The sequence below is a fragment of the Morus notabilis genome, unplaced genomic scaffold (genome assembly GCF_000414095.1).
Source record: "Morus notabilis unplaced genomic scaffold, ASM41409v2 Scaffold124, whole genome shotgun sequence".
NCBI classification, from domain to species: Eukaryota; Viridiplantae; Streptophyta; class Magnoliopsida; order Rosales; family Moraceae; genus Morus; species Morus notabilis.
The window spans coordinates 342,496-356,289 of record NW_010361697.1 but is presented as its reverse complement, the minus strand read 5'-3'; the positions used below and the strand labels follow the sequence as shown (position 1 = coordinate 356,289).

The window sequence follows — 13,794 nt, the reverse complement described above, 5'->3', positions numbered from 1 at the left end:
GAGTCTGAAATATTTTTATCAGCAATAACAGAATATACATCATCTTTACTGTCATACCTGTCGCCAATAACATTTGCAAAATCTAAAGTCTCTTGGGGTTATTGCTTTCTTATTTTTTTTGGATGCTTCGTCAGTTTCTTCACAGTGTCTCCTAATATGTCCGTTCCTATGATAATAGTAGCACTCAATATCCTTCATTGGACGGGATTGAGAACAATCATCTCTCTTTTCATAACATCTCCCTCGTGACTTACTCCTACTCCAATTCGAATCTGACTTTGCCACTAAAACTTGTTTAGTATGAGATGTAATACTAGGTTTTTTTTCATATTTACACTCTCTAACAAAGTCGTTGGCACATCATCCATAATCAACGTCGTCTTTCCAACTAATAGTGTGGTCATCAAAGTCTCATATGACTTAAGTAGAGAGGCTAACAAAATTACCGTTGTATCTTTCTCATCAATTTTGACCTCTACAGTTAATAACTAAGTTATGCACTTATTAAAATTATTTATATGATCCATAACATCACTTTTCTCATCCATCTTCAACTCATACAATTGCTTCTTCAAATATAATCTATTTGTTAGGGAATTCTGACATATAAACTTTTTTTAATTTTTTTCATAACTCAGAAGAAGTTGTTTCATTCATAATACTATATTTCAGTTCAATAGCTAAACTTAAACGAATAGTGCTTACCGCTCTTGCTTCTAAATCTTCACAATCTTCATCTTTCATCTTTTTAGGCTTATTTCCTTGCAACACTTCCGGTAATCTATGCTTAATCAGAACATCTTTTATCGTACTTTGCTAGATGTTGAAATTACTATTTCTATCAAACCGCTCAATTTGCTCAAATTTTATCTCGGACATCATCTTGACCTCTTTTTTTTCTTTTTATCTTCAACACAATTCTGATACTAATTGTTGAGGAAAAATACACCCCTACACACACGCAGTAGAAAAAATAAACTAAAAAAAATAACAGAAAAACAGAGAAGACAAAAATTTAGGTGGTTCAAAAAATTTCTTACGTCTATGAAAGAATGAGAAAATTCACTAACAATTTCAAAATTACACACACAACAAACTTTTTCACTTTCTCTATCTACCCAAACTCCCTTACACTATTTACCTATCTCTCTACTCACTTTTCTTGGTTTCTCTCAAAAGGAGACACTTTTTCTCTGAGCACACATAAAGTCTTATACAAAATACTTATTTATAAATTCTTAATGACTCTTGCTCAAAAAACAGAAAACGGTAACTTATCCAAAAAATACAAAATATTAATTTTTCCAAATTTGATCTGATGGTTAAAAAATGGAATCAAGATTGAGATAAATAGAGGAAAAGATAGTGTAAGAAGAAGATTGATGAGAGAGAGAATGGGCAATCGATCGATCGAGAGAGGGAGAGAGTCAGAGGGATAGGAGAGAGAAAGAGAGGATAATGGATTTGATTTTATTTTGTCAAAAAAAGTTTGAGTTTTTTCTTTTTTAATGTGAAATATGAGGGTATTTTTGCCTTTTAGATGAAAGAGAGAGGCACATGATAGTCACATGCAATAATCTGTCAAAAATTAATCAAAATGGACAGTAAGGTCTTTATTGCCAACATTTTAAGAGTTTTAAGGATTATTTTGTCAAAATTAAAAAAATAAAAATTAAATTGTCACTAACTGAATAATTTAAGGACCAATAATGCTAATTATCCGGGAAGAAAATAGTCTAAGGTATACTTTACACTTCAAAAATATGACGTTAAATGCTTATTTTGAAGTTGTTTGCTAACAGAATTGGTGTCATCTTTAGTCAATTTCAATGAACTTTGATCATATTTTCAGTTATTCATGGACAGAGTTAGGTAAAGGTGAGAAGGGGTTGAAGCCCCAACTCACGCTTTTGTCCTTTTAAAAGCTAACGTATATTCTTGTGAAATTTACATATTAGCCCTTATAAAAATTGAGGAAACACTATTTTGTTTCTCTCAAATCTATAAAATATATAAAATATAGAATATGGAGAACGACTTTAACCCTCTCTCAAATTTACATGTATTTCATTAAATTAACAACAGAACAATAGAAAATTCATTTTTTTTTGGGGAAAACTAAGGCCCCGTTCTTTTCGCTGATTCGAGTTTAGAATTCGAGTTTTGCTACAGTAAAAAATTCTCAGAAACAGTCACATCTAACTTTTTTTTCTACAGTAAAAATCTCTCACACAATATTACATCTCAATTCGAATTAAAAACTCGAATTAGTGAACTGAACGGACCCTAATTAAGCCTTCAATGACAACAAACCTTTGCTCTGTCATTGAGGGTGTTTTTTGAAAAAAAAATTAAATCTCACTCTCTTAATAAGAAATAAGCAAATTTAAGATTACTATGTTCGAGATTAGAATATATAATTGCACGGAAAGTACGTGATGAAATCCTTAGCAAACATCTTTTTATTTATTTATTTATTTTTGCGTCAATAACACAGTTAGTCTTTGAACTTTAAGTATTATGACATTTCATCCATTAACTTTTAAGAGACGTTTGGTAAGGGGATTCATACCATGATTTGAATCATAGTTCATGGTTCGTTACAGTGTTTTCTCTCACAAAAATATGCTTAAATAAAAATTTAAAAACTAAAATATCATAATGCTCAAAATTAAAGGACCAACAAAACTAATAACCTTTTCTTTTCTCCATCGGCAAAAAGTGAATGTCAGGTTTTATTGTTGTTGTAGGGTATTAAATTTGAGCTTTTATGGGCTTGTTTTTTTAGAGTAAAACTTAAAAAAAGTTTAAACTCAAGTTATAATTTTATTTAAGTTCATGTTTGTTTGTAAAATTTGAGTTTTAACTTAAGTTTTAACTTGAGTTTGAGGCTAAAATCTGAGTTCAAGTTTCCTCTTCAACTCAAGTTCTTAAACTAAAACTCAAATTAATAAAAAATATTTTTTTATTCTTAAAAATGTCATAACTTTTTCATTTTAATTCTGATTGAGATGTTTTTTTGTATGCATTCACAACGAAGAGACGAATAAAACCACACCCATATACCCTATTAAAATGTCATAACTTTTTCATTTTAATTCTGATTGAGATGCTTTTTTGTATGCATTCACAACGAAGAGACGAATAAAACCACACCCATATACCCTATTAAAATTTTTTATCACCATTGAGTTTTTATTAAAATACTATTTAAATACAAATTCAAGTTTTGACACACTCAAACACAAACTCAAATAGATTCTTAATTCAAATCATAACTCAAATGTGCACATCTAAACACAAACTCAAATTACAACTTCAACTTAAATTATAACTCAAAATCTATAGTGAAATCACAATAACTCAAAAATACAACCGAAGATGCCATATATGTTTCTAACATTGTTTAATCTTTTGTACATACAGATCACCTTAATTCATTTAGAAATTATTTGACGTGAATTTTTAAAGTTGGTTGTTGAGAAACGAGTTCAGATTTTCTTTCTTATCACCTATCTGCGTGCAATTATTATTATTATTTTTGGAACTTTTTGAAATTGGATAAGAGAAAGATAATTATGATCATATATTGTTAACCCACCTCTTAATAGCTTAAGTTTTTAGAATGAATTGGTAATCTAACATGGTATCAAAGTGGGAGGTTCTGAGTTTAAATCCCGGTAATTACATTCTTTATCTCCATTTAAAATTGTGTGGGTCTTTAATATATCTCGGGCTTAAATATTCACGTGTTGGGTTTTTCAATTAATTTACTTACATGATTGTTCATCATCCAGTCCACACGTGAGGGGAGTGTTAAAGTATAAAATTATTGTTGACCCACCTCCTAATTGCTTAAGTTTTTGGAATGAATTGGTAATCTAAGAGAATCACCCAAAAAAATTCATTTATGTGGGAAATATAAATTTTTAAAATTCCTTATAGAAGTTATAATTTTTGTCTGAATGACTTATTTTTTGTGCTGATTTTGATGCACTTTCTAAAATGTTAACTTTAACCGATATGAAGAAAAGAGTCCAATCCCACATTAGCTTGGAAAGCCTAATGAGAAAGGACTCTTCCTATTAGGCTATATAAAGAGCCAAAAACCCTTTTCAAATTGCCATAATAATAAACACAGAAAGAAAACTGTGATTGACCCGAATAATAGTATATTCTTGATTTTTATTTATTTTAATTTTTGTCACTTATTTACTATATTATAGAATTAAATGACAATAATAAATATACAGTTGTTCAAGAAAATTGTAAATTTGTAGTTTACCTAAAGCAAAGAAGTTGCAGCTGTGGGATGTGGAATTTCGAACAAATGAGCTAACTAACAAAGAACCAAAAAAGTAGTTGGGAGAAAACCAAGAACTAATACAACAAAATGAAAACTTCTAATGTAAAACATACGAAAACAAGAAAAAAATCTTATTCATCAGAGCACGAACATTAGAAAATGAAAACTTCTCGTGACGAGATGAAATCAGAGTTGAACTCTGACTTTTTAGGGGAAAATTTTTAGAGATGAAAATAAAAAACGTAAATTTGGTACGCATTTATTACTTTATAAATACTAAAAATATTCCTAAACTATTAAAATTGTGATTTATTATTCAAAAATTTAGTAGAGTCGAATATAATTGTTCTAAAATGGATGTTGTAATAATTTTTTTTTATAATTATAAAAAATCATATTTTGACTTCTAATTTTTTTAAATTACAACATCAACCATCATTTTTCGCAGAATAACCATTTGACCCCTCAATGATAAATAATATTATTGAATAATTAAACAACAATAATAAATAATATAATTAAATAATTATCCATTCTCTCTGTAAAAAAGAGAACAGGTTAGGTTTCGGGGACGGGTTCGTTCTCCCCCCTTTTTTTTTTTTTTTTTTTTTTTTTTTTTACTTTTTTACTTTTTTACTCTTTTTTTTAGGTTATTTTATTTTATTTTTTTTAATTTCTTTTGTTTTTCTGCCTCATCTTCTTTTTTGCAATTTTTAACCTTTAATTTTTTTTTTATATTTTCAAATGTATCTCTTTTAAATGCTTTTCTTACAATTATTTAAAGTATTATTTTTTTAATTACCCTATTAAATTAAATTATTCTCCAATGTGTCTCTACATAAACACTTTTACATGCGATCCTCATAGATTTTAACTTCAATTACAAAACATTTCGCACAAGTGTTTTTATTAAGTGTTTTTTTTGTCTTTTTTTCCATGTTTTTTGCTTCATATTTTTTTTTTTCAACTTTTGTCTTTATTTTTTTTGTCCTTATTTTCCCTTTCTCATTTTTTTTTCAGCAATTTATATAACCATTATTTTAAATGAGTCACGCGCATTTTTTACTAGTATTTAATTGAACAAAAATATCAAACTATTAAAAATAATTATTTAACTATTTAATTTAAAGATAAGAGTAAATTGGCCGAATCAACTTTAATTCATTCTTTTATATAGTTAATCAAAGTAATAATCTTTACTGATATGATTTCAAAGTCAAAGCCAAACAAAGGAGTTGCGTTTGTCTTTCCATTATATTCCGAATACCATTACCATTCCATCAACAATTCAGTAATGGTGGACCTCAGTGCCAAAAAAGCTCCCGCAGGCTTAAGGAAAGCTCAATCTCATATGTACGCGGCCTTATCCCCCCGAAGGAGAGGCCGTTTCCGGGATTCGAACCTTGGACCCCGGGTGCAAATATAAACGCTCCATTAACAATTCAGTAATGCAGCAAAAAGCAACCTAGGTTTTTAAGGTCCATTATCATTTTTGGGTCCTTTTACCAACAATTCAAGAGTTCGGGTATTTAGAAGTTTAAAAAACGTGTTGCCATATGCTAAATAATTTGCGGACCATTTGTGCTAAAAACTCTTCCAATCTTACTATCGATACACATGGTAGAGATCTTCCAAAAAAAAAAAAACTAATTAACTAACTAGACAACCTGATGATCCACACAGAAATAAATAAGAAAAATCATACACCATCCATATATGCACAGCTTGGAAGCAATTCTTAGGCGAGCAGCTCAGAAGGGAGAGCCAGCAGGAGGTGTAAGGCCAAGGTAACGCATTATCCTAAGTCGACGAATTTTCCTTTCTGGTTTAAGTTCAAAAATAATGTCCTGCAAAAATTATTATTTATCTATTAGTAAAAAATAATACCTGCAAAGTGATTCATTCACTATTAATGGGACTAAGGTTGGGGAAAAGGAACTCACATCAAAGTGAATTTTAGGCTTACGTTTCCTCTTGCCCCTGCCTCTTTCAAGAAAATCATCCTCTGTTCTGCTCAAAACTGACAAAGTTGATTTATCTGCGGCGACGAAACCAAAAGACAGGGAAGAAGAGAGATGAGAAAATTATGTCATAGCTTCATAAATGGGAAATCATTGAGCCTTCTAAAACAATTGGAAAAATTAGCTAACACCCAAGTCAAAAATGATAAAAGTAGCTGCTGAGCTACTCCTCTACAGCATTTGCAAGTTTAAGAAAGTTATGCATTACAAATTAAAAGGCAGAGGGCATAATTTTTGTTTTCTTCAGACACACCCTTAGGCCATAGGGCAAAATTTTTCCTTCTACTTTTTCTAGCCAGTTTCTATTTAGCATAATATTATTTTCAAGGATTATTATCACTGGTACCCTTGAACATTAGAGCTGTTCTAAGTTGCCCTCTGAACTTAAAAACTCCCACTTTGCCCCCTGTACTCTGAACTTTTCGCACGTAACCCCTTCTATTCTAATTTATGTAAAAAACAAATGTGCAAAAAGAGAGTGATGCAGTCACATAGTCTTTCTGTTTGAATTTCTATTAAAAACAAACCGATAAAACCACGTGATCACACTTAATCCACTCTTTTTGCGTTTGATTTTAACGGAAATTCTTACAAAAGACTTAAATAGGACAAATTTAAAATTCAGGGAATAAAGTGAGAGTTTTCAAAGTTTAGGGTGTAAAGTGGAAATGACCCCAAAGTTCAAGGGCACCAGTGAATTTAACCCTATTTTCAATGTATGAGGCTTCAAGTTATTTCATATTCCTTACAGGTTTTCCCAAGATCATCAAGAACAGATAGCAACATAAAATACAAAACAAGGGCATACCAGATGATAGATCTTGTTGATCTGAGTGATTAGAAGTGGCGGTGCTCTTCACCAACTCTCGGCTCGACTCCTGCATTCAAGCATTGGTGCAATGAAACACGTAACACAAAATTGAGTTGGCAGAAATAACATATTCAACAACAAATTGCAATTGGATGCACTTCTGTGCCCCATGTGGATCAATAGTTCATTTGCATATAGAGTTCTATAACTATAAATAACAAACCTTTTCAAACTTGTGTTTTTGAGTACGACCAGTGAAATTACTTGTGCAATGCAACATTAGAATTGAAAAACTACTACTTCAACATGAATTTAACATACTTCAGCAGGCCACCACATTTTGCGCGTCCCAGCACATGCGACACTTGCTGGAGATGCACAGAGAGCCTTGCTTTCTGTAACAAGGGACTTCTGTGGTGTGTGATCCAATATCCCCAAAACCTTACTGGTGTGCCTGCCAACTCCCCTGCATAATTAAGATTAAAGTATTTACTTCAAAAATAGAGGGTCTGAACTTGTAATTTCTTGCCAAGTTGTTACATAAATAAGACCATTACCTATCATCGTGCAACTCCGGTAAAGCCTTTTGGTTAACTACTTCAGCCTCTACAACTGAAGTGTCTAAGGAATCAGTCGAAAATCCCGATCCTTCGTCAGTGATCTTGCTGCACCTAACCAAAGAACTTGGAAAAAATTCTTTATCTTCTGAATTCCTGTCATGAAAAATATTTAAGGCATTCTTGGAGAGAGCGACTTTATGACAGAGCAACGAACCTGGAAGTGGAAATGCAATGTTTCAGGAGAAAAATGTTAATTGCACTAGAAAAGACTTAGATTCTAACAAAATACAATGTTTAGCGAGAAAAATGCTAAATGCACTAGAAAAGAGTAAATTCTAAAAAAAAATTCTTGATTTTATCTAGCTTTAGAATTTTAGACACGCATAGTTCCTAAATAGGCCGCAAAGTAAAACACATACACAATTATAGAACTTGTCAAGTCACTAATCCTGACTAAAAGTTCTAGCATCCACCTAAATACACATAAACACGTAATTGATCCCAAAACCTTACAAAAACATATTCTTCAACACTTCACTTTTGATATCAATGTTTCAATTTCTCTTATAAGATTTTCCATGTGAATTGACTATGTGGATCTTCTCCTGAACCACTCTAGTGAGCTTCAACACTGAAAAGTTTCAGCTTTTATTTATTTATTTATTTATCGATAAACAGTTGGAATCAGCGAGATCAAAGTTGAATTTTGCTGGTGTCATTACATAGCAAATTTACAGAACAAATTCACACAGCAAACCACATTGTAAACCCCACAGAAATCTTACGTAAATCTGCCATGATTACAGTCGAATGAGACCTAAATTTCAAAAAGCAAGTTCAAGAGTTCACAAATTGGCGAACAAAATTCAAATCACTCGTTCCCAAAACAAAAATTCTCACAACAAAACGAAATCTTCCTTCAGAACAACAAAGGGAAAACGAAATCTGAATTTACCGGAATCGGAAGAATTGGAGAAGAAGAGGGAGAAATCGGTGCGGCGTTTTGGCGGGGAGCTTCTTCGCTGCTGAGAATATCCGCCTGGCAAGTTATCGATTCGCTCCTGTATCTTCTTCTTTACTTTCTTCTTCGCCATTGGAAGCTGGGAAGAAAAACTCGATCAATCGAAAAGCTATGGAAGCATCAGAATCGAAATTGGAGTATTTGCGTGGATTGTCGAATCAGATTAGGCGTTGAAAGTGTGAAAGTTTGGGTTTTTCTTTTTCCCATTTGGCCAGTCTTCTTCTTCTCTCTCTCTCTCTCTCTCTCTGTCCGTGTAATCCGTCTCTTTCTTTCCATTGGACACCGACTACTGCTGCTACAAATTCTAAAAAGTTTCTAAATTCGGTTTTATCTCTCTTTCTGCTAAGCTTGTTAGTTAGGAGATTACCATAATACCTATTGCTTTTTTTGTTCTAATAATGGGGCAGATAGTGGCCAAATCTAACATTTCCGAAACAAAATCACAATTTAAATTTTTTATTATAATTTTTTTTTACAAAAATTTAAATTCAGCTATTTATAACATTTTTTTTTTTTACATAAATTCACTATTTAACTTAAATTTTCAATTTAAACCTTCATATTGCAAATATCAGAGAGAAGAAAAACCTCTACTTTAAAAAAAAAAAAAAATGAAACGGGGTGATTTGAATTCTAATGGTTAAGTTACACCTCAACCATATTTTTTATTTTTTAAAAATAGGATTTTCATTGAATAATAAAGTAATAGAAATAGTACAATTGATACAAATTATTTCAAGATACAAAGGGTGTGTTCTATTTACTCAAGTCACAACTCAAATTTTTTTATATGAGAGCAAAAAATATAGTAAAAAAATTAAATTTTAAAATTTTATATAGAAAATACTGTATTAAAAAAATTTGAGTTGTAATTTAAGTTATAAAAAGAAGAAGGCCTTCCAAACCCCAATAATCACCTATTACACTAATGAGTTTAAAATAAAATGACGATTATGTCTTATTCTAGTATTGCAATACATTTTGCTAAAGAAATTTAATTCATATATATGCTACGTTTCTTCCTATTATCAAATTATTGAAATTATTGAATATGTATATTGTTAATTAAACATGGTATAGTTGGTACGTCCCCGCTCAACGTTTATAAGATAGAATTAACTTGTTCCACCAATATAATGGTCAATACCTTTTTCACAATTCAAATTTTACATGTCTACTATGAGTTTAATATACCCATTATAAATTTAAGGCACGTTTAGTTCGAATTGAATTTTTAATTTGAATTAAGATGTGACTTTATGTAAAAAAATTTTACTGTAGTAAAAAAAAAAAAAATGTAATTATTTTTAAATTTTTTTTATTATAATAAAATTTAAATTTTAAACTCAAATTAAATCGGTTGTCAATGGATTCGATTCCTTGGCTTGGAATCACCAGAATAAATGACCTCCGGAAAAGCCACAGGCCAAGCCTTTCCCTTAAAAACCGGGCAGAACAGGGGTAGGGAAGGGCCACCAATTACTGAGCCGGTCAACTTGGCTTACCCCGCCCTTTTGGGGCATAGGTCACAGCTTTGTTTTACACAGATTGTTTCCATTGCCCTCAGCCTGTCGGTCGGCTCGGGCGCCCAGAGGTGTGGTCGGCTCGACAAAAAATAGCAAAAAATCAATTTAGAAGAAAAAAAAATAAAAAACTAAAACAAAACCGAAGAAAGGTTTAACATTTGATTTCCTATACTTTATTTAGGGGGGAATCATTGGGCCGGTTCGTTTTTGATTGAGCTTGATGGAAAACTGGCTGTGAGGAACTCCTCTGGCCAAGGTGAGGAGTGGGGTCATCCCTGTGGAATAAATCCAATAAATGGAAACCTGGCTGTGTCGCAAGGTCTAACGACCGCTTTGAATGGAGCTTGCTTTCAAAACACCATCCCGCTCTTTCCTTTCTTCGGTGCTACCTTTTTCTTTCTAAGGGATGGGGTTGGGATGTATAATAACCTTTTTTTTGAGGATGCCCGGGAACAACTCCTAGGTCAATTAAGGAAAAAATGTTGGAACCTCATGGGTAAGGATAAGGTAGTTGGTTACATTTCCATTTGTCATTTTAGAGTTGGAACTCATGAGGACGTGGGATTTGACTAAAATATAAATAAAGTAGATAGAGGCCATACATCATTGCCATCATGCCATTATCGCTGGTGGTAGATAGAGGCCATACAATATTTATGACGCCCGACAATAGGGTTATCGAAGTCCCGCTTCCTCTAGAACTCATTCAATGTTAAGGTTGACCGAGTAGTTTCAATAACCAATATCGATCCAATCAAAATTAATCGCCACCAAATAACTGGTAAGAAAATAAAGAAAAAAGTCATGCAAGAGTGATGACATTTTTTTTTTCCACGTTTGAAATTCCTAATTGATTCTATATTTTTTTTTAGTTTTAGATTAAGGTCTCGTTCATTTTACTGATATGAGTTTTATTACAGTAAAAAACTCACATAAAATCACATTTTAACTCAAATTAAAAACTTAAATCAACGAACTAAATGAGCCATAAATATTCCAAGTTTCTTGGCTTCTATTAAGATAATATATTGATATATTGTTATCATTTTATGTGTTATTATTATTTGTTTCTAGAACATTTTTGTGAAATTACTTTGAATGACAGTCCAAGAAAAGTTCTGATATTTTGAAAAATATGCATCTTTTCACTTTTGAAAAATAATTCATCCATGCATATAATCACATAAAATCTCCACAATCGGATCAAAGAAAAATATATAATTCAGAAAATTGGAAATCGAAATTCCAATATCAATTTATTATTCCCTATAAATTCGTTAGAGGTATATAATATGCTCGACAGACAACAGAAATATGTATGTCAAACAAGCAAACTCATGAAAACATCATGAGTACGTACAATCATTTATTCTTATAGTAACCTCTTATTTAACTTAGTATATATAATAATTAGTTTCCTCTTCACGGGCAGAATGTGATGAGGTAATCCGGTCGGCTGAAGCACGTAAAAGTGCTGTTCTTATCATCATAAGCGTAGCTGTAAGCCAGCGGGCACCTCGTCTCGAAGAAATTAGAATAATCCGTCGGCGGGCACGTTTCCGCCGTGCCGTAAGCGTTCCTACAGCAGTACTGATCGGTGTTGAACACCGTGCACGCACTCTTGCACCCAACCACTTCGGAGCCGTCTTTCACCTGGAACTGAGCCTGGCAGTCGGTGTTGATGCTGTTGGTCGGACAAGTCGATTCCTTACAATCCCCGGTGCCGCCCTGCGGGACCACCGACACCGGCACGTTGAACCCGTCGACGTTGCTGACGTCGTAGAAGTCCTGCCCGCTGTTCTTCGCGATGCTGATCTCGACGAGAGTTGCGGGTGGGGCCCCACTCTTGCCGTTGCACTCGACCGTGCCGGAGCCGCAGTCGCCGGTGATGCAGGTGAACTTGCCGGAGGCGTCGGTCGAGCACCGGGTTCGGGCCCAGAACCGGCCGCTCCACGGTGCAGGGAGGTCGACAGAGCGGCTCTGCCCCTGGCTGAGCTCGAAGCCGGGGGGGGACAGTTGGGCTTTGTTGTCGCCGGTTAGGGTTGCCGGCCAGATGGTTCTAGGACAGTTGCTTTTGATGGTTACTTTAGCTGCATTTGCTCCTGTAGGTAATTAAAGTCTAATTAAATCAAGCTCAAGAAGTTCTACAGTAATGATAAAATTAATATCATAAGTATGATCATAACAATGTAAGATGCTTATACATGATTTCATATACTTTACATATTAGAAATTAGAAGTACTGTTTGAATATTGCTGACAATATTAATTTGCTTTTTTTTTTTTTGGCTGTGAAACAATATTTATATGTTTACGGTAAATAACCAATTGCTCATATATATTGGTGAAGAGTTAGTATGATGAAAAACTAACTACGCACATATATATGAAATGTAATGTCCCTTAATCATGAGCTAGATACACATTATTTCTTAATTCTTATATTATATATATATATATGTGTGTGTATATGCATGTAATATTTTCTAGCTAGAAGAGATATATATTTTAATTATGATTAGCGTGGTTGAGATATACGTTATAACTAATACCATGTCTTTGGTTTTTATTATATCAAGGATATAATCACCAACAACTCGTGGTAAAAAGAGGCTTATAAATTGTAATGAAGATGAATCAAAATTACCCGCAGCAAGAAGGAAGGCCAGAGTGAGGCCGAACAGCACTTGGGTGATCTTCATGATCGTTAATGTTTAATACTTGAAAATAATATGCTAATCTTGTGGTGACCAAATGATGAATATATTATAAATCAATACAACTTGATTGATGAAGGAGTTGCGAGGGGTGGTATATATATAGGGTTCAGTCTCAATTGGTTGTGTTTTTCTTTTGCGTGACTAATACGTATTAGTAATTGCGGGTCTAACTTGATATTTTAGAAAATTCTGAAGACTACAAACATAATATCCATGCATATAGCTAACGTGCTTAGATAACGTTAAGGACTTTTTATTCACCCTCTGCAAAACTACAAATTAATTCCGGATTTTAGAATATTCAATTGAATGTATCTGATTTCGTTTTGGATAAGTTACTACGTGCTGGTTTTTTAGTCCTTAATTTCCAAACGGTTGAATTTTCTTGATAAATTTGGCAGCGTTCCACTTTAGTGTCATATCCATGCATATAGCTTCTTTTTTCATTTGTGTATGACATATTTGTTTTAACAGTTCAAGTGCATTTGAATTCAGATACCGTTCATTTCGTTAGTTCGAATTACAACTAAAGTTTTTGCTTCAATATTTTCTCTTATAAAAATTCAAATTCAGCCGTTTCTAATACTGTTTCCTGATAAGTGCACGAATTTGCACTTTTAATGTTCATAATTGTCAAACTATTTTATCAATTTTTGTGATTTTAATTTCAAATATTCCTAAATTTAGAGGATTTAATTTTAATTAGATTTATTTTATTTTTCAGGTTTTTGAAGAAAACAATTGGATTTGGGCTAGTTTACCAAGCAAAACCCAAAAGTTGAGCCCAAGAAAAGCCCAATTCGGCCCAAAGCCCATCAGCCCATCAGCT

General features: G+C 32.6%; 2 protein-coding genes across 2 annotated transcripts; both read right to left on the bottom strand.

Moving 5' to 3' along the window:
• Positions 1 to 5,938: 5,938 nt before the first annotated feature.
• On the bottom strand, positions 5,939 to 8,989 carry LOC21405406. The gene is made up of 6 exons (XM_010100527.2): positions 8,654 to 8,989; positions 7,696 to 7,912; positions 7,460 to 7,604; positions 7,136 to 7,205; positions 6,250 to 6,344; positions 5,939 to 6,153 (listed from the first exon to the last, which is right to left on the bottom strand). Exons 1-6 carry the CDS (start codon positions 8,790 to 8,792, stop codon positions 6,058 to 6,060), a joined length of 762 nt encoding a protein of 253 aa, XP_010098829.1. The 5' UTR covers positions 8,793 to 8,989; the 3' UTR covers positions 5,939 to 6,057.
• A 2,474-nt stretch (positions 8,990 to 11,463) lies between these two features.
• LOC21405404 (thaumatin-like protein 1b) lies at positions 11,464 to 13,057 on the bottom strand. The gene is made up of 2 exons (XM_010100525.2): positions 12,893 to 13,057; positions 11,464 to 12,347 (listed from the first exon to the last, which is right to left on the bottom strand). Exons 1-2 carry the CDS (start codon positions 12,945 to 12,947, stop codon positions 11,668 to 11,670), a joined length of 735 nt encoding a protein of 244 aa, XP_010098827.1. The 5' UTR covers positions 12,948 to 13,057; the 3' UTR covers positions 11,464 to 11,667.
• Between the last annotated feature and the right edge of the window lie 737 nt (positions 13,058 to 13,794).